At 53.4% G+C, this 27,995-nt stretch overlaps 1 protein-coding gene across 4 annotated transcripts in view; it reads left to right on the top strand.

Moving 5' to 3' along the window:
- Positions 1-27,995, top strand: part of LOC140429739 (coiled-coil domain-containing protein 17-like) — a 78,090-nt gene that overhangs the window by 14,273 nt on the left and 35,822 nt on the right. For all 4 annotated transcript variants that reach the window (XM_072517096.1, XM_072517094.1, XM_072517093.1 and 1 more), the window contains exons 2-5: positions 19,309-19,461; positions 19,636-19,765; positions 22,761-22,914; positions 24,226-24,351. In XM_072517096.1, coding sequence (XP_072373197.1) covers positions 19,366-19,461; positions 19,636-19,765; positions 22,761-22,914; positions 24,226-24,351 — 506 coding nt within the window. In that variant the 5' untranslated portion in view covers positions 19,309-19,365. The remainder of the gene's footprint in view (positions 1-19,308; positions 19,462-19,635; positions 19,766-22,760; positions 22,915-24,225; positions 24,352-27,995) is intronic.

Here is a 27,995-nt window from a genome sequence, read left to right as displayed (position 1 = left end):
GCCAATACACTGCGTTCGAAGCAGGTGGCCGCCTCTATCATTTCCTCAGAGTTCCTTCTGGCATCACCAATGGGGTCTCCGTCTTCCAGCGAGGGATGGACCGAATGGTTGACCGGTACGGGCTGCGGGCCACCTTCCCTTACCTAGATAACGTCACCATCTGCGGCCACAATCAGCAGGACCACGACGCAAACCTCCAAAAATTCCTCCATACTGCCAAACTCCTTAATTTCACATACAATAAGGAGAAATGCGTGTTCCACACCAACCGCTTAGCCATCCTTGGCGATGTCGTGGAAAATGGAGTCCTAGGGCCCGACCCCGACCGCATGTGCCCCCTCCTGGAACTCCCTCTCCCCCACTGCCCCAAGGCCCTGAAACGATGCCTGGGATTTTTCTCGTATTACCCCCAGTGGGTCCCTAATTATGCGGACAAGGCCCGCCCACTCATCAAGTCCACAGTTTTTCCCCTGACGGCTGAGGCCTGCCAGGCCTTCAACCACACCAAGGCAGACATCGCCAAGGCCATGATGCACGCGGTTGACAAGTCCCTCCCCTTTCAGGTCGAGAGCGATACATTGGAAATAGCTCTGGCCGACACCCTCAACAAGGCAGGCAGGCCCGTGGCATTCTTTTCCCGCACCCTCCATGTCTCTGAAATTCGGCACTCCTCGGTCGAAAAGGAGGCCCAAGCCATTGCGGAAGCTGTGCGACATTGGAGGCATTACCTGGCCGGCAGGAGATTTACTCTCCTCACTGACCAACGGTCGGTTGCCTTCATGTTTAATAATACACAGCGGGGCAAGATCAAAAGTGATAAGATCTTGAGGTGGAGGATCGAGCTCTCCACCTATAATTATGAGATCTTGTATCGCCCGGGGAAGCTCAACGAGCCCCCTGATGCCCTATCCCACGGTACATGTGCCAGCGCACAAGTGGACCGACTCCGGGTTCTCCACTATGACCTCTGCCACCCGGGGGTCACCTTGTTCTTCCATTTTGTCAAGGCCTGCAACCTGCCCTCCTCCATTGAGGAGGTCAGGACCATCACCAGAGACTGCCAAGTCTGCGCAGAGTGCAAGCCGCACTTCTACCGGCCAGATAGAGCGCCCCTGGTGAAGGCCTCCCGCCCCTTTGAACGCCTCAACATGGACTTCAAGGGGCCCCTCCCCTCCACCGACCGCAACGTGTACTTCCTCAACATAATTGACGAGTACTCCTGGTTCCCTTTCGCCATCCCATGCCCCGACATGACTTCTGCCACGGTAATCAAAGCCCTGCACAGCATATTCACTCTGTTCGGTTTCCCCATCTACATCCACAGCGATCGGGGATCCTCTTTCATGAAATGAAAATCGCTTATTGTCACAAGTAGGCTTCAAATGAAATTACTGTGAAAAGCCCCTAGTCGCCACATTCCGGCGCCTTTTCGGGGAGGCTGTTACGGGAATTGAACCGTGCTGCTGCTTTCAAAGCCAGTGATTTAGCCCTGTGCTAAATAGCCATGAGCTGCGTCAGTTCATGCTCAGCAAGGTCATCGCCTCGAGCAAGACGACCAGCTACAACTCCCGGGGAAACGGGCAGGTGGAGAGGGAGAACGGGACGGTCTGGAAGGCTGTCCTGCTGGCCCTGCGGTCTAAAAATCTCCCGGTCTCCCGCTGGCAGGAGGTCCTCCCCGACGTGCTCCACTCCATCCGGTCACCCCTCTGCACCGCCACTAATGAGACCCCTCACAAACGTGTGTTTGCCTTCGCCAGGAAGACCACCTCCAGGGTCTTGCTCTTAACATGGCTGACAGCTCCTGGACCCGTCCTCCACTGGAAGCATGTGCGGAGCCATAAATCGGACCCCTTGGTCGAGAAAGTTGTTTTAAAAAATATATATTTATTCAGATTTTTCAACAAACCCCCCCCATCCCACCCCCCAACAAAAAGAAAGCAAGAACACAACAAGTAGAAATTATACATTGGATTTCCCCCATATACAGTAACCCCCCATAACAGTAAAAAGCACAAATAGGAATAAAACCCCCACCTTAACCCAAACACCATCCCAAGAGAACCCCCCCCCTGCCCTGCCGCCCCGGGCGGCTGCTGCTGCTGATCTCCTCCTAACGCTCCGCGAGATAGTCTAGGAACGATTGCCACCGCCTGAGGAACCCCTGCACAGACTCGCGCAAGGCAAACTTTATCCTCTCCAGCTTGATGAACCCTGCCATGTCATTGATCCTGGCTTCTACACTAGGGGGCTTCGCATCTTTCCATAGTAGCAAAATCCTCCGCCGGGCTACCAGGGACGCAAAGGCCAGAATACCGGCCTCTTTAGCCTCCTGCACTCCCGGCTCGTCCGATACCCCAAATAATGCGAATCCCCAGCTCGGCTTGACCCGGGTGTTCACCACCTTGGACATAGTCCTCGCAAAACCCCTCCAAAACCCATCCAGCGCCGGGCACGACCAGAACATATTGACGTGATTTGCCGGGCTCCCCGAGCACCTCCCACATCTGTCCTCCACCCCAAAGAACCTACTCAACCTCGCCCCTGTCATATGCGCTCTGTGAGTAACCTTGAACTGTATTAGGCTAAGCCTGGCGCAAGAGGAGGAAGAATTAACCCTACTCAGGGCAGCAGCCCACAGGCCTCATCTATCTCCTCCCCAAGCCCCTCCTCCCACTTGCCCTTTAACTCCTCCACCGAGGCCTCCTCCTCTTCCTGCAGCTCCTGATAAATCGCCAAAACCTTGCCTTCTCCAACCCATACACCCGAAATCACCCTGTCCTGAATCCCACGGGAATTCCCTCACCTGCCCCTCACAAACGCCCTCACTTGCATGTACCTAAAAGCGTTTCCCGGGGGTAGCCAAAACTTCTCCTCCAACGCCCCGAGGCTCGCAAACGTCCCATCGATGAACAGGTCCCCCATTTTTCTAATCCCTGCCCAATGCCAGCTCCAAAACCCCCCATCAATCCTTCCCGGCACGAACCGATGGTTCTCCTGAATCAGGGATCAAACCGAGGCCCCCACCTCGCCCCTGTGTCACCTCCACTGCCCCCAGATCTTCAGCGTCACCGCCACCACCAGACTTGTGGTGTACCTTGTCGGCAAGAGCGGCAGCGGTGCCGTCACCAGCGCCCTCAGGCTCGTGCCCACACAGGACGCCATCTCTAACCTCTTCCACGCCAACCCCGATCCCTCCATTACCCACTTACGGATCATCGCCACATTGGCTGCCCAATAATAGCCGCACAAATTCGGCAGCGCCAGCCCCCCCCTATCCCTGCTACGCTCCAGAAACACCCAATTTACCCTCGGGGTCTTATTCCCCCACACGAATCCCATGATGCTCCTGCTTACTCATTTGAAAAAGGCCTTGGGGCTCAAAATGGGAAGGCACTGGAACACAAAGAGAAACCTTGGAAGGACCGTCATTTTTACCGACTGCACCCTACCCGCTAGTGAGAGTGGCAGCATATCCCATCTTTTAAAATCCTCCTCCATTTGCTCCACCAACCGCATCAAATTAAGCTTGTGCAGGGCCCCCCAGCTCCCAGCTACTTGGATCCCCAGGTACCGAAAGCTCCTTTCCGCCCTCGTCAGCGGCAACTCGTCTATCCCCCTTCCCTGGTCCTCTGAGTACACCACAAAGAGCTCACTCTTCCCTACATTGAGTTTATACCCTGAAACGTCCCCAAACTCCCTAAGGATCCGCATGACCTCCGCCATCCCCTCCACTGGATCCGCAACATACAACAACAGGTCATCGGCATACAACGACACCCGGTGTTCCTCCCCCCCGGACCAATCCCCTCCATTTCCTGGACTCCCTCAGTGCCATGGCCAGCGGCTCAATTGCCAGTACAAACAGCAAGGGGGATAAGGGGCACCCCTGTCTCGCCCCCCGGTCCAGCCGAAAGTACTCCGACCTCCGCCGGCTCGTAGCCACACTCGCCACCGGGGCTCTATATAGCAGCCTGACCCAGCTGATGAACCCTCCCCTGAACCCAAACCTCCGCAACACTTCCCAAAGATACTCCCACTCCACCCGATCAAAGGCCTTCTCCGCGTCCATAGCTGCCACTACCTCCGCTTCCCCCTCCACCGAGGGCATCATAATCACATTGAGGAGCCTCCACACATTTGTATTTAGCTGCCTACCCTTCACGAATCACGTCTGGTCCTCATGAATCACCCCCGGGACACAGTCGTCAATTCTCGTAGCCAGCACCTTCGCCAGCAACTTAGCTTCAACATTGAGGAGCGAGATCGGTCTATACGACCCACATTGCAATGGATCCTTGTCCTGCTTCAAGATCAAAGAAATCAGCGCCCGAGACATTGTCGGGGGCATGATCCCCTCCTCCCTCGCCTTATTAACAGTCCTCACTAGCAACGGGCCCAGCAGGTCCACGTATTTCCTATAAAATTCAATCGAGAACCCATCCGGCCCCGGGCCTTCTCCGCCTGCATGTTCCCCAATCCTTTAACCAGCTCCTCCAGCCCAATCGGTGCCCCGAAACCAGCCACCTGCTCCTCCTCCACGCTCGGGAACATCAGCTGATCTAGGCATCGTCGCATCCCCTCCGCCCCTGCTGGGGGCTCAGACCTCTATAGATCCCCATAGAAGTCCCTAAATACCTCGTTTATTCTCACCGCACTCCGCACTGTATTCCCCCCTCTATCCCTAACTCCACCAATCTCCCTCTTACGAAGCTGATGTGCCAGCATCCGACTCGCCTTCTCCCCATACTCATACGCCGCCCCCTGCGCTTTCCTCCACTGTGCCTCTGCTTTCCCCGTAGTCATCAGGTCGAATTCCGTCTGGAGGTTCCGTCGCTCCCTAAGTGGCCCCTCCTCGGGGGCCTCTGCATACCTCCTGTCCACCCTTAAAATCTCCCCCACCAACCTCTCCCTCTCCCTGCTCTCTCTCTTCTCCCTGTGGGCCCTAATGGAGATTAGCTCTCCCATGACCACCGCCTTCAATGCCTCCCAGACTACCCCCATCTGCACCTCCCCGTTGTCATTGGCCTCCAAGTATCTTTCAATACACCCCCACGCCCGCCCGCACACCTCCTCATCTGCCAACAGTCTCACATCGAGGCGCCTCAGCGGGCGCTGGTCCCTCTCCTCCCCCAACTCCAGCTCCACCCAATGCGGGACGTGGTCCGAGATGGCTATGGACGAGCATTCCGTTCCCTCCACTTTCGGGATTAGCGCCCCACTCAAAATGAAAAAATCTATCCGGGAGTAGGCTCAATGGACGTGGGGAAAGAAGGAAAATTCCCTGGCCTGTGGCCTGGCAAACCTCCATGGATCCACTCCCTCCATCTGGTCCATAAACCCCCGAGCACCTTGGCCGCAGCCGGCCTCTTATCCGCCCCCCCCCCCCGCCGACGAGCCATCTCCTTTTCTAGGCCAGCCACGTGCCCGCGCCTCCCGCACCCTCCAGTCCCCCAGGCGGCGGACCTCCGCCCCGACCACCTCTCCTACTTCCAGCTCCCCTTTGGCCAATGCAGCAGCAACCCAGTTTCCTCCCTCCCGCCCTCCCCCCGCCAGATCCTCATCTAGCCATTTTGCTCCCCCCATGACACTCCTGTAAGTCAGCTGACTCCTGCTGACCCCGACCTCTCCCACCATTCCATCGACCCCCCAGTGTGAGAATCCCCCCATCCCTTGGCAGTCAGTGTGCGCCCCTCTCCAGCACTGCCCTTCCCACCCGGCCCGCCCCCATCCTTCCCTAGCGCGGTGATGCACGATCAATTACAATCAAAGACGAGGTTGTAACATAATTGAAGGCTTTAATCGACTAGAACTGTTCCCCAGCAGCTTCGGGACAGAAAATGAGGGCTGCTGGGACGGCACCGGTTCTTATACCCCGCCTGTCAAGGCGGAGCTACATACCAACTGCCAATGGTAAACTCCTAGGTTTAACCAATGGTCTTCAGCCTCTTGGGTACTGTAATACCTGATAATACCACATTTAGCCCCTGTTAAAAAGGAGTTTGGCGGGGGTGGTGGCCAGTGGTAACAATTGCATCTCACATGGTATGATCAGATACGGAGGTACCGTGATACCCCCTTACAGAGCTTTCGAGACTATTTACAAGCGTGGAAGATATATACAGTCAGTGTTCATTTACAGTTACAGTGTAGCAATCAGTCGGTCGGGTGGCCTGGTCGTCCTCCTGGATCGTCTGAGCCTCTGTGGTGATTCTGGTGGGGGTCCGGGCGTCTGCGACTCCGGGAGCGTGGCTTCGGCCTCCATGGCAGCTTCGTCACCCCTAGATGGCGCTGGTGGGGCAAACGGTTGGCCCGAGAGGGGGGTGCCTGTAGGGGGCGGCGGTGGGTGGGAGGGCCTAGGCAGGAGCAGCGGGAGGACTGACCCTCCAGTGAGGTGCTGTGGGGGGGTTAATGGTTCGGGTGCGGGAGGGGTTCCGGCGGGCGGCAGGCCCTGAAGGGAGACTGTATCTTGCCGGCCGTCAGGGAACGCCACGTAGGTGTACTGGGGGTTAGCGTGCAGCAGGTGGACCCTCTCTTGTGCGCCCGCACGTGTGTCCGAAGCAGGATGGGTCCGGGTATGGCTAGCCAGGTTGGGAGCGAGGTCCCGGAGGAGGACTTCCTGGGGAAGACAAGGAGACGTTCATGAGGTGTCTGATTGGTAGTTGTACAGAGCAGAGACCGGATGGCGTGGAGGGCATCCGGGAGGACTTCCTGCCAGCGGGAGACTGGGAGATTCCTGAACCGTAGGGCCAGTAGAACGGTCTTCCAGACCGTCCCGTTCTCCCTCTCTACCTGCCCGTTTCCCCGGGGGTTGTAACTGGTCGTCCTGCTTGAGGCAATGCCCCTGTTGAGCAGGAATAGACGCAGTTCGTCGCTCATAAAGGAGGACCCCCTATCACTGTGTATGTACGCGGGGAACCCGAACAGTGTAAAGATACCTTGGAGGGCCTTGATGACGGTGTTTGCGGTCATGTCTGGGCAGGGGATGGCGAATGGGAACCGGGAGTACTCGTCAATCACGTTCAGGAAATACGTGTTGCGGTCGGTGGAGGGGAGAGGGCCTTTGACGTCCATGCTGAGGTGTTCAAAAGGACGGGAAGTCTTTATCAGGAGCGTCCTCTCTGGCCGGTAGAAGTGCGGTTTGCACTCCGCGCAGATTTGGCAGTCCCTGGTGACTGTCCTGACTTCCTCGATGGAGTAGGGCAGGTTGCGGGTCTTAATGAAGAGGAAAAAACGAGTGACTCCCGGGTGGCAGAGGTCCTCGTGGAGGGCTCGGAGGCGGTCCACTTGTGCGGTGGCACATGTTCCGCAGGACAGGGCATCAGGAGGCTCATTTAGCTTCCCAGGACGGTACAAGATCTCGTAGTTGTAGGTGGAGAGTTCTATCCTCCACCGTAAGATCTTGTCGTTTTTTATCTTGCCCCGCTGTGCATTATCGAACATGAATGCCACCGACCGTTGGTCAGTGAGGAGAGTGAATCTCCTGCCGGCCATGTAATGCCTCCAATGTCGCACAGCTTCTACCATGGCTTGTGCCTCTTTTTCGACCGAGGAATGGCAAATTTCTGAAGCATGGAGGGTACGGGAGAAGAAGGCCACGGGTCTGCTCGCTTGGTTGAGGGTGGCGGCCAGAGCTACGTCGGACGCATCGCTCTCGACCTGGAAGGGGAGGGACTCGTCGATGGCGCGCATCGTGGCCTTTGCAATGTCTGCTTTGATGCGGCAGAAGGCCTGGCGGGCCTCCGTCGACAGGGGGAAGGTTGTGGACTGGATTAGGGGTTGGGCTTTGTCTGCGTAGTTAGGGACCCACTGGGCGTAATAACTGAAAAACCCGAGGCAGCGCTTCAGGGCCTTGGGGCAGTGAGGGAGGGGGAACTCCATAAGGGGGCGCATGCGTTCAAGGTCGGGGCCTATAACTCCATTTCGCATCACGTAGCCGAGGATGGCTAGGCGGTCGGTGCTAAATACGCATTTATCCTTATTATACGTTAAGTTAAGGATTTTTGCGGTCATGAGAAATTTTCGGAGGTTGGTGTCTTGGTCCTGCTGGTCATGGCCGCAGATGGTGACGTTATCAAGATACGGGAACGTTGCGCGTAAGCCGTACCGGTCAACCATTCGGTCCATCTCGTGTTGGAAGACCGAGACCCCATTAGTGACACCAAAGGGAACCCTTAAAAATTGATAGAGCCGCCCATCTGCTTCGAAGGCAGTGTATTTGCGGTCACTAGTGCGGAGGGGTAGCTGATGGTAAGCGGACTTGAGATCCACCGTGGAGAAGACCTTGTATTTGCGCGATCCTGTTTACCAGGTCGGATATGCGGGGGAGAGGGTACGCATCCAGCTGCGTAACCCTGTTGATGGTCTGGCTGTAGTCAATGACCATCCTATTTTTCTCCCCGATCTTTACCACCACTACTTGAGCTCTACAGGGGCTGTTACTGGCTTCAATGACCCCTTCCCTCAGTAGCCTTTAGACCTCTGACCTGATGAAGGTCCTGTCCTGGGCACTGTACCGCCTGCTCCTGGCGGCGACGGGTTTGCAATCCGTGGTGAGGTTCACAAACAGGGAAGGCGGGTCGACCTAAAGGGTTGCGAGGCCGCAGACAGTAAGTGGGGGGTATAGGGCCACCGAATTTGAAGGTCAGGCTTTTCAAGTTACATTGGAAGTCCAACCCCAGGAGGGTAGCTGCGCAGAGGTGCGGCAGTACATAAAGGCGGAACTTGTTAAATTTCCTACCTTGGACAGTGAGGTTTGCTAGGCAGAACCCCTTTATCTTCACTGAGTGTGACCCGGAGGCCAGGGAGATTCTTTGGTTTACAGGGTGGGTAACAAGTGAACAGCGCCTTACCGTGTCAGGGTGTATAAAGCTCTCCGTGCTCCCAGAGCCGATCAGGCAAGACGTCTCATGGCCGTTGATGAAGACCGTCGTCGTTGCTGTAGCGAGTGTCCGAGGTCGATTTTGGTCCAGTCACCGAGGCCAGATGAAGCAGTTGCGGGTTGTGATCGGGCAGCGTGTAGTCGGCCGTGCTGGAGTCCTGGGGCCCCATCCAAGATGGCGTCTCCCATGGGTCGCACATGGTGGTCGGGGATGGACAAAATGGCGGCGGGGATGAACAAAATGGCGGCGCCCATCCGTCCAGCGTGGTGTCCGAGGGGCAAGATGGTCGCGCCTGTGGGTCGGTCGTGGCCCGAGGATAGGGAGGTGGCGGTGAGTGCTGGCCGCCTGGGGCCTGAAGGGAAGGTTGCCGCAGCAGTCCGGAGTCGCTGGAGACCGCGGCCACGGCTCGTGCCTGGCAGACCCCCAAAAAATGGCCCTTTTTGCCGCACCCTTTGCAGGTGGAGGTGTGGGCCGGGCAGCGTTGGCGGGGGTGCTTCGCCTGCCCGCAGAAGAACCAGCGGGGCCCGACGGAGTTAGCGGGCCGTCTTACAGCGCAGGCCTGCGGGGACACGGGAAAGGGCTGCCGCTGCGGGATGCCACGCAGCCCAGGGGGCCGCCACGCGGCTGGGCGCATAGGACTGCGCGTTTCTGGAGGCAACATCCATGGACCCTGCCAGGGCCCGTGCCTCTCTAAGTCCCAGGGTGTCTTTTTCTAAGAGTCTTTGGCGGATCTCTGAGGAGCTCATACCTGCTACGAAGGCATCCCGGATTAGACGTTCCGTGTGCTCGCTCCCCGAAACTTGCGGGCAGCCACAGTTTCTGCCCAGCACCAGCACCGGTAGAACTCCTCCAACGATTCCCCGGGGCTTTGCCGTCTGTTTGCAAGCAGGTGACGTGCGTAGACCTGGTTTACAGGGCGGATATAATGTCCTTTTAACAGTTCAATCGCAGCATCGAAGTCCTCCGCCTCCTCAATGAGGGTGTAGATCCCAGGGCTTACCCTCGAGTGCAGGAGATGCAGTTTCTTTTCTCCTGAGGGGGTGCCTCCAGCCGTCTCGAGGTAGCCTTTAAAGCACGCCAGCCAGTGCTTAAATATCGCCGCCGAGTTCTCCGCATGGGGGCTGAGTTGTAGACACGCAGTCTTGATTCGGAGATCCATCCTTTCAGCTTAAGTGCAGTCGATTAAATTGATGCACGATCAATTACAATCAAAGACGAGGTTGTAACATAACTGAAGGCTTTAATCGACTAGAACTGTTCCCCAGCAGCTTCGGTACAGAAATTGAGGGCTGCTGGGATGGCACCAGTTCTTATACCCAGCCTGTCAAGGCGGAGCTACATACCAACAGCCAATGGTAAACTAGATTTAACCAATGGTCTTCAGCCTCTTGGGTACTGTAATACCTGATAATACCACACGCGGGAAAAAGCCTGCGCTTTCCATCTGAACGGCCCCGCCCCCTCTGGCGCAGCTCCTGTTTGGGGCCTTACCCCAACTCCTCATCCCCGGGCCTCCACCCCCCCCTCTTCCTCCGCGGGGCCCTGCTCCTCCAACACCGACGCCCACACTCTCCCACAGCCCCCACATCAAATCCATTCATCCATCCCCACCCAGCACCGAAACAAAAAGAACATTCCCCAAACGCAGTAAACACAGTAAACATCCCCCCACGGCAAACCCTCAGTTTGAGTCCAACTTTTCAGTCTGGATAAAGTTCCATGCCTCATCAGGCGTTTCAAAATAGTGGTGCCGATCTTGGAACGTGACCCACAATCGCGCTGGCTGCAGCATCCCGAACTTCAACCCCTTCCGGTGGAGAACCGCCTTAGCCCGGTTAAAACCAGCTCTCTTCTTCGCCACCTCCGCACTCCAGTCCTGGTAAATACGGATCTCCATGTTCTGCCACCTGCTGCTCCGTTCTTTCTTGGCCCATCTCAGGATACACTCTCTGTCCATAAAGCGGTGGAACCTCACCACTACAGCCCTTGGCGGCTCGTTGGCTTTGGGTCTCCTTGCCAGGACCCGATGAGCCCCATCCAGCTCCAGGGGCCTCTGGAAAGCTCCCGCGCCCATCAGCGAATTGAGCATCGTGCTCATATATGCCCCGGCATCGGGCCCCTCCACTCCTTCAGGGAGACCCAGAATCCGAAGGTTATTCCTCCTTGACCTATTCTCCAGGTCCTCAAATTTTTCCTGCCACCTCTTGTGCAGCGCCTCGTGTGCCTCCACCTTCACCGCCAGGCCCAAGATCTCGTCCTCGTTCTCCGAGGCTTTTTGCCGCACCTCCTGGATCGCCGCCCCTTGCGCCTTCTGGGTCTCCACAAGCTTCTCAATCGCCTCCTTCATTGGCGCCAGCATTCTTGTCTTCAGCTCCGCAAAGCAGCGTTTAAGGAATTCCTGCTGCTCCTGCGACCACGCTGCTTGGTCTCCACCCGCCGCCATCTTGCTTTTCCACCCTCGCACTTTCCGCTGCACCAGGATCACTTTTTTCACGGCTCCACTCCTGGTCCAATCAATATAATGTCGGGGGAACCTTGCTGTCACCTTCCCACACTGGGAGCCGTCGAACAATTGCTGTTGGGGCCCCTCTGAAGAGCCCAAAAGTCCGTTCCCGGCGGGAGCTGCCGAACGTGCAACCTACCTAGGCATAGCCACAACCGGAAGTCTCTTGGTCGAGAAAGTTCACCTCCTACATGCAAACCCGCAGTACGCCTACGTGGCACACCCCGACGGGCCCCAAGACACAGTCTCCCTCCAGGACCTGGCACCCGCTGGGTCCCCACCCACGACCCCCGACCTGACACCTCTCCCCTCCCCCGGTTGCCTCATTCACCCCTGCGCCACTCACCCTCTGTCCAGCGAACCTCACTGCAGCCCCCACCCCAGCGGGATCCGTCCTCCCACTGGATTCACTCAGGGGTGCCGAAGACGAGGACAACACGCTCCCAGAGTTGCAGGCGACCACGTCGGTGCCCACATCACCACCAGGACTGAGGCGATCGCGGTGGAGGGTCAAAGTCCCCGACAGACTTAATTTGTAATGTTTTCGTCACCCCCGCCGGACTTTTTTTTAACAGGGGGTGAATGTGGTAAACACCACTAGTGATATATTGTATGTATTACGGCACTGCCCGTATACTACAGGTACAACGGTAAATCCCTGCCTGCTAGTTCTGCCCAGCAGGCGGCGTATAAAAGTGTCGGCTCTCCTGCGCTGCTTCCATTCTGCGGGAGGCACAACATCTTGTGCAATAAAGCCTCAATTGTTTCATCATTCTCGTCACGTGGTAATTGACGGTACATCACATATACAATGTAAACCTTCACTGAGCCCATTAAGCACTCCCATCCTGGCAATTTCACCCCACCAAGCCTGCTCACAGTAAACTTCCACATAAGTAGAACTCCAGCAATGACTCTACACTCTGTTCACAAGTCTGTGGATGACAAAATCTTTACATGAACATGTATTAAGAGCAGGAGTAAGCCATTCGGCTCCTCAAATCTACACCACCATTGATAACATAGCCTATATTGTACCAATGACTAAAACTCAAGCATTTAATTGGCAGTAAAATGATTTGAGATGTAGTGAAAAGCACTGTGTGGCGTTTGTGGTGCGACCATCAATTCACTCGAAGACACGTGGAGAAGTAAACCGTAGTTTTAATCAGCTTAGAACTGAGCCTACCTGTGACCGGTACAATACTGAAGGCGGCCCAGCAGGTCAGCAGCTCTTATACTTCCTGTAAAGGGGGCGGAGCCCGTACATGCCCCAACATATCCCCTGTGGGTGAAGCCACACAATGGCCCATAGGTAGAGCCCACAGGGTTAATAACATAACACAGTGCACTGGTGAATTATCAGTAATTATACATTCACCATATTCACCCCCTGTTTAAAAATGAAGTCCGGCGGGGGTGACGGGCTCATAGATTCAGTCGGTCCGGTGCCCGGATCGTACGTTGCGACCGCCGAAGCACTGGTGTTGCAGCCGCTTCGGGTGGCTGTGGAAGTGGGTCCGGAGCGGGCACAGGCGTGGACTCCGGGAGCGGCTCTTCCGGAGCTTCATTCCTGTGTACCGGTGCGGCGGGTGGGAGGGAGCGCGGGAACCATATAGGGGTGGGGGCGCTGAACATGGGAGGTTGGGCGGGACGGGTGTGAGGTATGCAGTAGTGGGAGTGGTGTTGGAGCCTGCGGGCGCCAGGTCCCGGAGGGAGACGTTATCTTGCCGGCCATCGGGGTGTTCGACGTACGCATAGTGTGGGTTGGAGTGCAGCAGCTGGACCCTCTCTACCAGGGGGTCGATATGGCTCCGAACATGTTTTCGGAGGAGGACTGGACCCGGTGTCATCAGCCAGGGCGGAAGCGAGGCCCCTGAGGTAGCTCCCCTAGGGAAAACAAACAAACGGTCATGAAGAGTCTGGTTTGTGGCCGTGCAAAGGAGGGACCTAATAGAGTGGAGCGCATCGGGGAGGATCTCCTGCCAGTGAGAAACTGGGAGATTCCTGGACCGCAGGGTCAGTAGGACGGTCTTCCAGACCGTTGCGTTCTCCCTCTCCACCTGCCCATTTCCCCTGGGGTTATAACTGGTAGTCCTGCTCGAGGCGATGCCCTTACTGAGCAGGTAGTGACGCAGTTCGTCGCTCATGATCAACGAGCCCCTGTCGCTGTGGACATAACTGGGGAAACCAAACAGGGTGAAGACACTATGCAGGGCTCTAATGACAGTGGGGGTGGTCATATCAGGGCAGGGGATGGCAAACGGGAAGTGGGAGAACTCATCTATGATGTTAAGGAAGTACGTGTTGCAGTTATTGGAGGGGAGGGGCCCTTTGAAATTGATACTGAGGCATTCAAAGGGCCGGGATTCCTTTACCAGGCGGGCCTTATCCAGTCGATCGAAGTGCAGTTTACACTCCGCACAGATTTGGCAGTCTCTGGTTATAGCTCTGACCTCCTCGGTGGAGTAGGGCAGGTTGCGGGCCTTGATGTAATGGACGAGCCGGGTGACCCCCGGGTGGCAGAGGTCATCGTGGATAGCCCGTAGTCGGTCATCATGCGCGCTGGCGCATGTGCCGTGGGACAGGGCATCTGGGGGCTCGTAGAGCTTCCCATATCGTAGTTATAGGTGGAGAGTTCGATTCTCCACCTCAAGATCTTATCATTCTTGATCTTGCCCCGCTGCGTATTGTCAAACATGAAGGCAACCGATCGTTGGTCAGTGACGAGGGTAAAGCTCCTACCAACGAGGTAGTGCCTCCAGTGCCGCACAGCTTCCACGATGGCTTGGGCTTTTTCGACCGAGGTGTGTCGAATTTTGGAGGTGGTGAGGGTGCGTGAAAAAAACGCTACCGGTCTGCCTGCTTGGTTGAGGGTGGCGGCGAGAGCGACCTCTGAGGCGTCGCTCTCCACTTGGAAGGGGACGGACACGTCCACTGCGCACATCGCAGCTTTGGCGATGTCCGCCTTGATGCAGTTGAAGGCCTGGCGAGCCTCGGCTGCCAGTGGAAAGAGGGTGGCCTTAAATAGTGGGCGGGCTTGTCCGCATACTGGGGGACCCACTGGGCGTAATAGGAGAAAAATCCAAGGCACCTCTTCAGGGCCTTAGGACAGTGAGGGAGAAGGAGTTGTAGAAGGTGGCGCATACGTTCAAGGTCGGGCCATAGGACCCCGTTTTCCACAACGTAGCCGAGGATGGCTAGCCTGGTTGTGCGGAAAACGCATTTCTCCTTGTTGTAGGGGAGGTTGAGTTTTTGGGCGGTTTGGAGAAATCGGTGGAGGTTGGCGTCGTGGTCCTGCTGATCATGGCCGCAGATGGTGACATTGTCCAAGTACGGAAATGTGGCCTGCAGCCCGTACTGGTCCACCATTCGGTCCATCGCTCGTTGGAACACCGAAACCCCGTTCGTGACGCCAAAGGGGTCCCGGAGGAAATGGAAAAGGCGGCCGTCTGCCTCAAACGCCGTGTAGTGACGGTCCTCCAGGCGGATTGGGAGCTGGTGGTATGCAGCCTTCAGATCCACCGTGGAGAACACGCAGTAGTGCGCGATCTGATTTACCATGTCTGTAATCCGGGGAAGGGGGACGCATTGAGTTGCGTAAACCGGTTAATGGTCTGGCTGTAATCAACCACCATCCGGAACTTTTCCCCGGTCTTGACGACCACCACCTGAGCTCTCCAGGGGCTATTGCTGGCCTCCGTGACCCCCCTCCCACAAGAGACGCTGGACCTCGGACCGAATGAACATCCTGTCCTGCATGCTATACCGCCTGCTTCTGGTGGCTACTGTCTTGCAATCGGCGGTGAGGTTTGCGAAGAGTGGGGGGGTCGATTTTTAGGGTCGCGAGGCTGCATATGGTGAGCGGGGGCAGGGGCCCCCCGAACTTAAGAGATAGGCTCCTGAGGTTGCACCGGAAGTCGAGTCCCAAAAGGAGAGGAGCGCAAAGGTCTGGGTGCACATACAGTTGAAAATTAGCGTGCTCGGCGCCCTGTATCGCTAGGGTTGCAGTAGTGCACCCTTGGGTTTGCACCGAGTGCGACCCAGAGGCGAGGGATATGGTTTGTTGCGTCGGGAATATTGGGAGCGAGCAGCGTCTTACCATGTCCGGGTGAATGAAACTCTCTGTGCTCCCGGGAGTCGAAAAGGCAAGGTGTCTTGTACCCGTTAACCCGGACGGCCATCATGGAGCTCCGGAGGTGCTTAGGTCGCGACTGGTCTAGGGTGACCGTGCTGAGGTGTGGGTAGCCGGCGGCGTGATCGGAGGTGCTGGGGCGGCCCCGCGATGGCTGTCCGTGTAGGTCGTACCCGTCGAGCGGCGTAGCAGATGGCGGGCAAGATGGCGGCCCCCATTGGTCGAGCGTGGCGGACGGTGAGGAAGATGGCGGCCCCCATGGATCGCACGTGGCCGGCCGCGTGGGGGAGGATGGCCAAGGTGGTGGCCCCCATGAGTCGCACATGTTATGCGGAGGCGGAGGCGGCAGACACGCTGCCACCTTGCGGGGTCTGCGGGCCTGTGAGTCTCAGGATCGGGTCTTTGAGTTTGAGGTCTTAGACCTGGCCAGGCAGACTTTGGCGAAATGTCCTTTTCGCCCGCAGCTGCTGCAGTTCACGTTGCGGGCCGGGCAGTGCAGTCGGGGGTGTTGGGACTGGCCGCAAAAGTAGCAGTGTAGCTCCCCATGGGCGGGCGGCCGTGCGGCACAGGCCTGGGGTAGTCTCGGGTCGGGGGCCCACGAGGGAGTCGCGTGGTCGGCTGGGAACGCAGTAAGGATCTGAAAAGCGGCCTCCAGAGAGGTAGCCAGTTTTACCGTGTCGTCCAGGTCCTGGGCCCCTTTTTCGAGCAGGCGCTGTCTCACATAGTTCGATCGGACCCCCGCCGCGTAAACGTCTCGGACGGCGAGCTCCATGTGCTGAGTGGCCGTAATGGCCTGGTAGTTACAGTTGCGTGCGAGGGGTTTGAGGTCGCGTAGGTAATCATCTAGCGACTCCCCGGGGCGCTGGCGGCGAGTGGTGAAGACGTGTCGCATGTAGACCTCGTTCACAGGCCACACGTAGAGGCGTTCAAGTAGTGCGAGGGCCTCTGTATAGGAAGCGGCTTTGTCGAGCTGGACAGAAATGCAATGGCTCACCCGTGCGTGGAGGAGGCTCAGCTTCTGTTCGTCAGTGACGGATGGCGTAGACGACGCGGCGAGATAGGCCTTGAAGCATCGAAGCCAATGTGAAAAAAATTCTTTCGCCTCCGCGGCTGTGGATCGAGTTCCAGTCTGTCAGGTTTGAGTGCTGATTCCATAGTAGTATTTTAAGCTGATTAAATTGATGTGACCATCAATTCACTCGAAGACACGTGGAGAAGTAAACCGTGGTTTTAATCAGCTTAGAACTGAGCCTGCCTGTGACCGGTACAACACTGAAGGCGGCCCCGCAGGTCAGCAGCTCTTATACTTCCTGTAAAGGTGGCGGAGCCTGTACAGGCCCCAACATATCCCCTGTGGGTGAAGCCACACAATGGCCCATAGGTAGAACCCACAGGGTTAATAACATAACACAGTGCACTGGTGAATTATCAGTAATTATACATTCACCACAGTTTGTCTTTCTTTCATTACACCCGCTTGCAGTAGGCACAGTGACTAGCAGTGGTGAGTTCGTGCGAGGCCCAATACTGATTCTCTAAGGATGATTAATCACGGAGCAATCAACTGATATTTGGAAAATGGCTACAAAGAAATCACTGCATTTACAAAACATTTTTGTAGCGAATACAATCTTTCCATTCTGACTTCTCTAGTGCCAACCCACAATATACCATATATGGCATCTGACCCTTTTACACTGCTGACACTATCCTCAGGATTTTTTAATCAGACACCTACCAGAACAATGTAGATTGAGTTGTTGAACTGAATGTTTCAGAGAAGAATGATACATGTTACAGAAATTCAGCGCATCCTTATAACTTAACTCAAGAACTGGATTGTTTCTGCTTCCCCCAGAAGCTGTCACACTAATTGTGTTGTACATTGTGAATTTACAACCTAAACGCAAAAATTTAGTTAATAAATAAGAAACCTCAAGACCCGGGCAGGACGGTAGCGCAGTGGTTAGCACTGCTGCCTCACGGCACCAAGGACCTGGGTTCGATCCCGGCCCTGGGTCACTGTCCATGTGGAGTTTGCACATTCTCCCCGTGTCTACGTGGGTGTCACCCCCACAACCCAAAAATGTGCAGAGTAGGTGGATTGGCCATGCTAAATTGCCCCTTCATTGGAAAAAAAAATAGTTGGGTACTCTAAATTTGAAAAAAAAGAAACCTCAACAGCAAACAAATGATACCACCACCCCTGCCACCCGCAAACTATCCCCAAGCCACCCGCAACCTCCCCCAACGCCACCCGCAACCTCCCCCAACACCACCCGCAACCTCCCCCAACACCACCCCAAGCCACCTGCAAACTATCCCCAACGCCACCCGCAACCTCCCCCAACACCACCCCTGCCACCCCACCAAGCCAGGGGATAAATCTTGTTCAATGAAGGGTGCAGGAGGGCGTGTCAGGAGCAACGCCAGGCATACGTAGAAATGAGTTGTCAACCTGATGAAGCTACAACACACAATTATTTGCATGCCACAGAACAAGGAGCAGGTATTAGACAGATCTAAGCTATCCTGCAACCAACAACTCACTGAAGGAGGAGGAGGCTCCACAAATATCCCCATCGTCAATGGATGGGGAGCCCAGAGCATCAGTGCAAAAGATAAAGCTAAAGCATCTTTTGCCAGAAGTGTTGATTGGATCAATGATCCATCTTGGCCTCCTCCGGTAGTTCCCAATATCATAGATGCCAGCCTTCAGACAATTCGATTCACTTCACATGATAGCAAGAAACAGCTGAAGGCACTGGATATTGGGAAGGCTATGAGCTTTGACGATATTGGGGCACCGTGTTGCCCGTACCTGCCACCCCTGGCACGGCAGCCACCTGCCAGGATATTGTGCCCAATTGGGTCAGGTTGAGGGTGGCGAGGGGGTTTAGCCAGGGGATTAGCATGGCAGACGTGTCTGTTTGGGAGAGCTAGTTGAGTCATATCGGAGAGTAGTCCGGCAGGCAGTGTGGGGTTTAGAGTAAGTTGTCAGGTAGGTGGAGTGGTCGAGGGAGGAGTCGAGGATTCAGCGTTTGGGGAGTCAATTCCATAATTATGCAGGAGTTAGACTCGGACTTTTTCCATCTAACATTTCCTGGTACATTATCTAAGTAAGCATATTGGCACTATTCAAAATCTCTGACTCACATTTGGAGACTTTTGTAGAGGCTTCTGTGTAGCAGGGGTTTGCCCATTGGAAGTTTAACTTCCCAGGTTTTGCATTCGGAGATCAGTGCGTCGGGACTTCCGAAGTGGTGCAACTCTCAAGGTCGTGGCATCCAGTCTCTGATGATCCAAAGATCGGAAGATCTGTGCCAATTTTGTCCAGCAAAGAACAAAATGGAAAGTCTGCGATAGAATGAAGTGCAGGGATGATCGCAATCCTAATTTGTATGTCCGTACGGAAGCCACAGGCAAGGTGGTAATGGTGCAAGTGTAGAAACAAGAAAATGGCTCCAGATGTGGCTTAAATAGCAATTTAAATGCAGAATAGTAGGGCAGTGAAAGGGAAAATATAACCGAGGGCTAGGAATGTGGCAGGGGGAAGGCAGATATAAGGGGAAAAGGCCATCCCACCAACCAAGTCCCAACAGAAGATTCCCTCCCCAAGCAGCAGCCCACAGCTCCTCCACTCTCAGCAGCTCTACTACAAACCATGCTCCATTAGCCACAACTGTTTGTTGTCTGAGAGAAAATTGCTCTCCAAAGCTGCCATCCGACCAGTTGACCATTTCCAGAATTTCATTTTCTTTTCATTTTAAAATTTCATTCATTCATAACAGCTTGAGCAGCTGAAGGACTATAAGCGGCACCGTGCAGACCAAAGGAAGCAGCGAGAAATGGAGGAGCGAGATATCCTAGAGGAAATGGATGAGAATGAGAGGAGGTTTACATATGATAATTTCATATTTGATGAACAGGCAACATTTGACCAGGTAAGTTGTCTAGTGGTATCAAAATGGCCGACTGTCAACATTGAAGATCTGACGATCCAAACCCACAATCAACCATTTCATAACGCGGCAATTTATTTTTGATAAAAATGGCACGTTATCAAAAATATTAGAAAATGTATCTGCTAACACTTCTTCCTGTGTCTTAACTATCAGGATGGCCCAAGCCCCAGAGAGCAGTGGTTTCGGCAACATAAGAATCAGTTGCAAAACCTGGCACAGGATCATGGGAAACATGTCACTGCTCTATTGTCTCGTAACAAGGAACTGGAGGAACAGAGAGCAGGTAAATCCCGACATTCGGCCAGCAGCAATACTGAACTGATCACTGGAAAATCACCAAAATGCACGGTGGTAGTCACCACTGATTGTATAATAGTTGTTATTAGAGGTAATGTGGTAAGGCTCCTGTACTACAGGTACGGGGGTAGATCCCTGCCTGCTGGCTCCGCCCAGTAGGCGGAGTATAAATGTGTGCGCACACCGAGCTGCTCCCATTCTGGTAGCAGCTGCAGGAGGCCACACATCTCTGCTTAATAAAGCCTCGATTACTCTCTACTCTCGTCTTGTCATAATTGATAGTGCATCATGCACGAAAGACACTTCACATTTGATAAAGGGATCTTATTTAAATTGTAATTGATTTCTGCAGAGACCGAGAACTTAAAAGAGACATGAATCCCCCAGCGACCGACAGAAATAGTCACATGACAAGATTTCACATTTTAAGATGTTTACTGTAAGAAGCAAGATAAAACTTAAAACTAAACATTAGTTATTAAGCAACAAAGTCACTGAACTACAGAAACTGTACTCCCGATTAACTAATAACAGAATCCAATGCCCCACACTATGGGCGTGATTCTCTGGAAAGATTTCTAAGTGTTACAGCGAGCAGGAATTGCCGCAAGCTTCCCAGCATCGACATGATGGTGCGGACCATGGGGATCCGTCAGGGCTGGCAGAGCCAGATGATGCAAGGGCAGCCGGGGCTCAAACCAGCTGCCCCTCCATCCCAAGGTGAACCACAGTACCCTATGGGCACCAACTGGGAGGAGGGAGCACAGGTCACCAACCCGGACCCATCCCATGGAGTGGTCCATGTCAAAGTGGATGCAGTCTTCCGCCCAGGCATACAGAGTATTTGTGATCTGCCGGATGCAGCTGTGGGCTGTGGCCTGTGAGATTTCTTCACTCGAGCCCTGGAACGATCCCGTGGCATAAATGTTCAGGGCTGCAGTGCCCTTGACGGCCATCGGGAGCGGGTGTCCTCCTCATCCACCTGGTGCCAAGTCCGCGAGGATATGTCACAGGTGCCGCACTGTCTCCTTGTTAAGGCGGAACCTCCTGCAGCGCGTGCTGTCCGTCATTTGTTCGAATGACCAGCGACACCTGTACACGATGGGTCATCGCGAGACTGCCCTGCTGGGTCCCTCCCTAGCCTGATGGGCGGCTGGGGCCTCAGGGTGTGGGGCCGGGTCTGGCACGTGAGCCACTGCCTTGAGCATCTGCAGACACTGATGCTGCCGCCTTTTCCGGCACCACTAGGGCAACCTCTGCGTCCAACATCCCTGCCATAGCATTCAATATCTGTAAGGCATTGGGAGAGGGTGTTAGACTGACGAACAGCAGTGGCTCCCACCCCGGGACCTCCATTCCCACACAGATCCTCTCCACCCGCTACCCGGAACGCCCTGCCTATGCACATCTGGCTGCAGCGGGCCCCCTTCACCGGACCCCAGACCCTGTACCCCGGACACAACATCAACCGGTCTGGGCGCTGGCCATTCCCCATGGCACTCACCCACCGTCCAGCCGTGGACATGCCCCCGGAGCTGTGTCCCTTCCCCTGGGTGTTCGGATGTTGGCTGCTGCGGTGTTTAGGTACACTGTCCAGGCATTGTGGTCTGATTGGGATGCTAGGCAATGACTCCCACATGCTACATGGCTTGCCCACCCACGGAAATCCACTTGGGTTGTGTGAAGTGCTCACTTAACCACGATTGCCAATTCCATAGAGGCCATAGCATTCAGTTGCACGGTCAGAGGCCTCGGCAGTCAGTGAGGTTTATGGCTGGTTGGTGGGGCTGATGGGCAGGGACTAGGGTTGCCCCCGGAACGGGTACACAATCCAGGGGTTGACATGGTGGTGCAGCAGATGGTTGCCCCCCCCCCCCCCCCCCCCCCCAGCGACCCCACCCCATCCTCCCATGGCGGTCCTCCCCTGCGGAGAGCCCCCCCACCCCCAGCTGAGGGTCCCCCATCCTCCACGAGTTCTTTGCCTGTGAGCAAAGATGGCTACTCACCTCCTCGGCTCCCCACAGAAGCTCTTCCGCCAAGTTCACGTTTTTCAAAAGGAGCACTAAATGGCGCCAGCGTGACCACTTGCTGGGGAGGCCATTGCATGACGGGAGGCCTTTGGATCAGGGGTGGCACTCGTTTTATGTATGTATGAGACTTAAGTGGTGATAATGGGTCTCTCGCTGCGCTACGGCGAGATCCCGATTTCGCCTACGGGAGCGGGCTGGTTGTATCGCAAACTGTTTGGCGTCTGGCGTGTTTCCCGTTTTTGGCCTTTCCCGCTATTCACTGGCCTCGTTACCCTTGAGCGCAAGTGTAACGAGGCCGTAAGATCGCACGCAATGCGTGGAGAACATAAAAATCATTCTACTACTTAAAAACGCTGAAACCTTTATGTTTTTGTGAACAAATTAAATATTTTCTGTGTTTTTTAATGATGTGACCTTGGACACCTGCCCAAAATGAAAGGAGACATTGAGAAAGATCATGCATTCATACTACACCTATCTTGATCTCCTGGACATTGCAAAGCAGCCAATAAAGTAGATTTGAAGTGAAGTTGCTGTTGTCCAGCTGGAAAACAAGGCAGCTAAATTGTGCACAATAAGCACTGACAAACAACAATCAATAAAATGGCCAGGTTTTTTTTGAGTATTGTTGACTTGAAGGATAAATGTTGACCAGAGCAATGCAAGAATTCCCATGCCCATCTTGAGCTATGGAATCTTTTCAAATACCTGTGAGGACAGGACGGCATTGACTTAATGTCCATTCCAAATGACAGCACCTTTGACAATGTAGCACTCGCTCAGCACTGCACATGCTCCATGTTGAGGTGTGGCTTGCACCCCAGGCAAGGGGTGCAAAACGACGAGCATTGAGGTTTTGTGTGCAATTTTGGCTTTTGATAAAGTATACTTTGTTTTAGGTAGCTTTACAGAGATTGCAACAGCGATTTAGTATTTGTTATTTTACTACAGAGATTGTGAAAAAATTAAATGAATTGTCTGAGAAAAGCAAGGTCTCTTCACAAGTGGAGAAAATGTTGGCAGAGCTTAAGGCTCAAGAATACAAGAATGAGCTACTTCTGGAGTCCATGAAGCAACAGCTGGAGGTCCTACAACTAGAGACAATGTAAGTACACTTAATTACATCAGAGGAAAGGAAAACATTGAGGGAGCTCATTTCTCCTACACCAATCTTTGAGCGGGTGGCACGGAAGCACAGTGGTTAGCACTGCTGCATCACAGGTCCAGGGACCCGGGGTTGATTTCGACCTGGGGTGACTGTGGAATTTGCACTTTCTCCTCGTGTCTGCATGGGTTTCCTCCGGGTGCTCCGGTTTCCTCCACTTCTTATAAAATTCCATCGGGAACCCATCTGGCCACGGAGCCTTCTCTATCTGCATGTGTCTCAATGCTGTCTGAATCGCTTCCAGGCCCAGTGGTGCCTTCAGATCCTCCAGCAATTCCTCCCCCACCTTGGGAAAGCCCAAACCCAAGAACTCTGCCATCCCCCGTTCGTCCTCCAGCGGCTCCGACCTATACAACCTCTCATAAAAGGCCCTAAACACTCCATTCACCTTCTCCGGGGTGGAGACGAGCCTACCCTCCGAATCCCTAATCTGAACACTCTCCCTGGCCACTTCCTGCCGCCTTAGCTGGTGAGCCAAGAGATGACTGGCCTTCTTCCCAGACTTATACACCGCCCCTTTCGCCTACCTCAATTGGTGGACCACCCTGTCTGTGGACATTTGCAGTTTTTTCCTGCACACCAAGAGCTCCGGGGTCGTGTCCCTCGCATATCTACGATCCACCCCTAAAATCTCATTCACCAGTTTCTGTCGCTCCTCCTTCACTTCCCCATCCACATCTGCCTTATATATTTGAACTCTCCTCTGATCACTGCCTTCAACGCCTCCCACAAAGTTGAGGGAGAGACCATCCTGTTATTATGTTCCACGTACTCCCATATGGCCCTCACACAGAACCCCAAGTCCGACAGCAACCCTACGTCCAACTGCTACCCCCTGCAACGCTCCAGTGTGGGGCATGGTCTGAAGTAACCACATTCGTGTAATCAGCCTTCTTCACCCTAGTGAGAAGAGTCCAACTCATAATAAAATTACCAATCCTCGAATACATCTTGTGTACCGAGGAAAGAAATGTGCAAAAATCCTCGCCCTCTTTCCAGGTCCCCCCACGCCTTGCACGTTCCAGGTGACTGCCCTTGCCGGGGGCTTTTCACTCCCCCCATACCCTCGAGGCAACCATCACCACCGTGATGCATCATACCTTCATCCCAAGTTTGAAGTGACACTGTTAATCAGTCTTTGACTCAAGCTCCGAGGGCAAAGGCCTCAATATTGGGAAACCTGCCAAATGTCAGAGTGCACCCCTAGCAAGGAGTTTACAAAGAGTAATTCTTACTCTTCTGTTAATGCAGGCAAAATAAAGTTGCAAGCAGGCACAATACATCACACTCGCATTTATCGAAGAGAAAGGAGAAGGTTCAACAGCTGCAGACATTCCTTCCTTTCTATGGAGGAGGAAACCTGTCCTCTGAAATCAGGTAAATCTTTTCTCAACTAAATCCAGCTAATGATGAGGCTGTGACACTACATGGTGTGAAGTGTGCTTTCTGGTAAACTACAGTCACTGAAGAAAATTAAGTTAACAACTTGTAGTTATATAAAGCCTTTAATTAGGGAAATATCCCAAGGCATATTACAGGAGCAGAATCATACAAATCCTAACACCAAGCCAGTTAGATTAAAATATTGTGGATGCTGGAGTTCTGTAGTAAAGACAGAAATGTTGGAAAAATTTAGCAGGTTGGTCAGCATCTATGGAGAGAGAAATAACGTTTTGAGTCCAATCAGATTCTTCTTTGAAACTGGTTTCTGCAGTTATTAACAAACCAGCTTGAATGGGTGACCGAGAGCTCGGTTAAATATTTTAATGTAGGATCCAAAGGAGGAGGGAAAGATGGAGGTGTTTAGGGAGAGAATTCCACAGCTAGTCAGCGGAATTCTCCGTCGGCGGGATCCTCCGCTTCGCCGGTAGCGCACCCACACCCGCGGGTTTCCCGACGGTGGGGATGGCCACAATGGGGAACCTCATTGGTTGGCTGTGGGAACGGAGAATCCCTCCCGGGACCTTTCTGGTTGAAGGTACTTAAGGAACCCATGGATATTTGCACTACAGCACTATATCATGGCGATCTATACCCACCACTGTTGCGTGAATCAGTATTCATTGAACATATTAATTCAGCAACTTGTGCAGTTATTCAGATTTCACAACACCTTCTATGCCCAAATAGATGGTGTTGCCATGGGATCTCCTCTAGGCCTACCACTCGCAAACACCTTTGTTGGGTTCCATGTGAAACATGTCTTCGATGGAATAACACCTATCCTCCTACCCTTTGCATATTTCCGATATGCGGATGATACATTTGTTATATTCAAATCTGCAGCTGCACGTAATAATTTCCTCACTTGTCTTAATGGGCCCCATCCTGCGCTCAAATTCACCTTTGAGATGGAGCAGTCAAATTAACTCCCCTCCCTTGACGTGTTAGTTGAGAAATCTGCCACGCCGTTGCGACCACCGCCCACTGCAAGCCGACCGTCACTGGTCAATATACACATTCAGGATTCTTACAGTTCCACACGCTCTAAGATTGACCTTGGCATAATTATTATTGAAATGTTCTCAATGTATGTTTGAGAAGGGATTTGGGTAAGCATGTAAAGAGAAGAAATCACCGGGCTATGGGGAAAGGGTGGGCAAGAGAGACTAGCTGAGTTGCTCTTGCAGAGTAGCACAGTGGTTAGCACTGTTGCTTCACAGCACCAGGGTCCCAGGTTCGATTCCCGGCGTGGGTCACTGTCTTTGCGGAGTCCGCACGTTCTCCCCCTGTCTGAGTGGGTTTCCTCCGGGTGTTCCGGTTTCCTCCCACTAGTCCCGAAAGACGTGCTGTTAGGTGAATTGGACATTCTGAATTCTCCCTCTGTTCCCGATCAGGTGCCAGAATGTGGAGACGAGGGGATTTTCACAGTAACTTAATTGCAGTGTTAATGTAAGCCTACTTGTGATAATGATACAGATCATTATTAATAAAGATTATTATATGTACACAGTGGGTTGAATGACCTCCTGTGCTGTAACCATTCTGTGTTACTGTGAGAAATCTGGAAATGGCATCAGTTGCTGTTCTTCGTTATGAGGAGAAAATATTTGAGTATGGTTCAGCCAAGGAAATATAAAAATGTTTATTTGGTGCTAATTAAGTCAGCACAACGCAGTCTTGTATGAACTTGTTGGTCAAAGGCATTTAGTCCAAGTCCAAGTCTCCTCATCTCTGATGGCCAGGGACTCTTAGCTCCATGACTTCCTGCTCTCCACTTACCAACCTCCCGATACTGTCCTGCCCCATTCCTTCTGCCTGTGTGCTCTTTTCTCTTGCAAGGGGCACAACACCTGCGTGTGCCTGTAAGACGTGTTTTCATCTGGTAGATGAAGGGGATTCAGGGAGGATGACTACAGGCAGATGCGTAACAAGTGGAACTTTTGGCGGTTCAATTTGAGGATGTTTGCTGAGAATTAGTAAGCTGCGGCAATATCAGTTTACATGAGGATTGAGGTGAATGGCAGTGATAGAGGGTGGAAAGTGGAGTTGAGGCATTGAACAGGCACAGTGGGTGCTGCGGAGAGCAAAGTGGATGTGAGGAGTGAGGTGATGGAGTGTGTGTGACCGAACAGAGTAAAGATTGGTGTGTTCTACAGGATGTAGATGAATCTGCACTTGTGCTCACCTTTTCTGACCTGCTGAGATTATTAGACTGATTCACCCACTCCATGTCCTTAGCCCAACACTCCTGCTGCTCATCTCTTTAACATCAATCACACTTTTTATTTTCATCTGAACAGCCATTTTCTCCTGCACATTATTGCAGAATAGGACCTCCTTCCTATTAACATTTAGTTCAACAACTTCAGAGTGTGAACTCTCTCCTCCACCTTCACCCCATTTTTATTTCTGTTCATTTATTTTCATTTCTTCCATTGATCTGTTTTTCCCTCACCATTGTCCCTCATTCCCCCCCACCTCACTTCAGCCAAGTGTTCCTTGTTCCTAGTTGTCCTACTTTGTTCTGCCATTCACACACTCTAATCTCTTTATGCGCCACTATCAGCACCCTTCTGAGCTTAATCGCCGCCATTTACATTCCTTTTGTCTTTCTATCCACAACATCTTTGTCAATCTCCATCTATCACTGGATCCCTATCCAGCCCCACCGTTCCACCCCCCCACCCCCCCTCCCGCAATAACAGGACAAATCTGACCCTATTTCCAGTTCTCTCCAGCTTTGACAAAGAGTCATCCAGACTCGAAACGTTAGCTCCCTGCTCTCTCCACAGATGCGGTCAGACCTGCTGAGGTTGTGCAGTATTTTCTGTTTTTGTTTCAGATTCCAGCATCCGCTGTAATTTCCTTGAATCTTCACCTAATTTATTGGTGTTTTTAATGTAAATTCTTATGGAGTCAATGTTGAAGACTTCCAGGGCAAGCCCCTCCCATCTGTATGCGATTGTGGCCTCTGCCACCTCAGCTAGGCCTGCCCTGTCAGTCGGATAGTGCAGACCCAGGGATGGCCATGGAGGCATCTGAGACAGCTTATCCAATTTTGGCACAAGTCTCCAGGTGTTAGCTATGAGGACTTTGTAGGGTCAACAGGACGGGGTTTGCTCTTGTCACGTCCAGTTTCTAGGTCAATCCCAGTTGGTTTGTCCAGTGTTATTCCTTTTTGCCTTTTCTGTATGGTTTGGGTTCTGTGGAATGGCCATTTCAGACAACAGTTAAGAATCAACCAAATTGCTGTGGGTCTTGAGTCACATTTAGGCCAGAAATGAACCAGATCGATTTTTACAGCAATCTCGTAGTTTCATCGTTGCTGAGACTCGATTTTAATTCCAGATTTCTTTATTGAATTTAAATTCTGCCATATTTGGAAGGATTCCCACCCGGTTATGGTGGGATTTGGGGAGATGGTAAAGCCACTGGACTAGTAATCCAGAGACCCAGGCTAACGACATGGGTTCAGATCCCACTACAGGAGCTGGTAGAATTTAAATTCAATTAATAAATCTGGAATAAAACCAAACTCAGTAATAGCGGCTATGAAACTATCATTGATTGTCGTAAAA

The sequence above is a fragment of the Scyliorhinus torazame genome, chromosome 9, assembly GCF_047496885.1.
Source record: "Scyliorhinus torazame isolate Kashiwa2021f chromosome 9, sScyTor2.1, whole genome shotgun sequence".
In the NCBI taxonomy this organism is placed as follows: Eukaryota; Metazoa; Chordata; class Chondrichthyes; order Carcharhiniformes; family Scyliorhinidae; genus Scyliorhinus; species Scyliorhinus torazame.
This window is presented reverse-complemented; position numbering and strand designations above follow the sequence as displayed.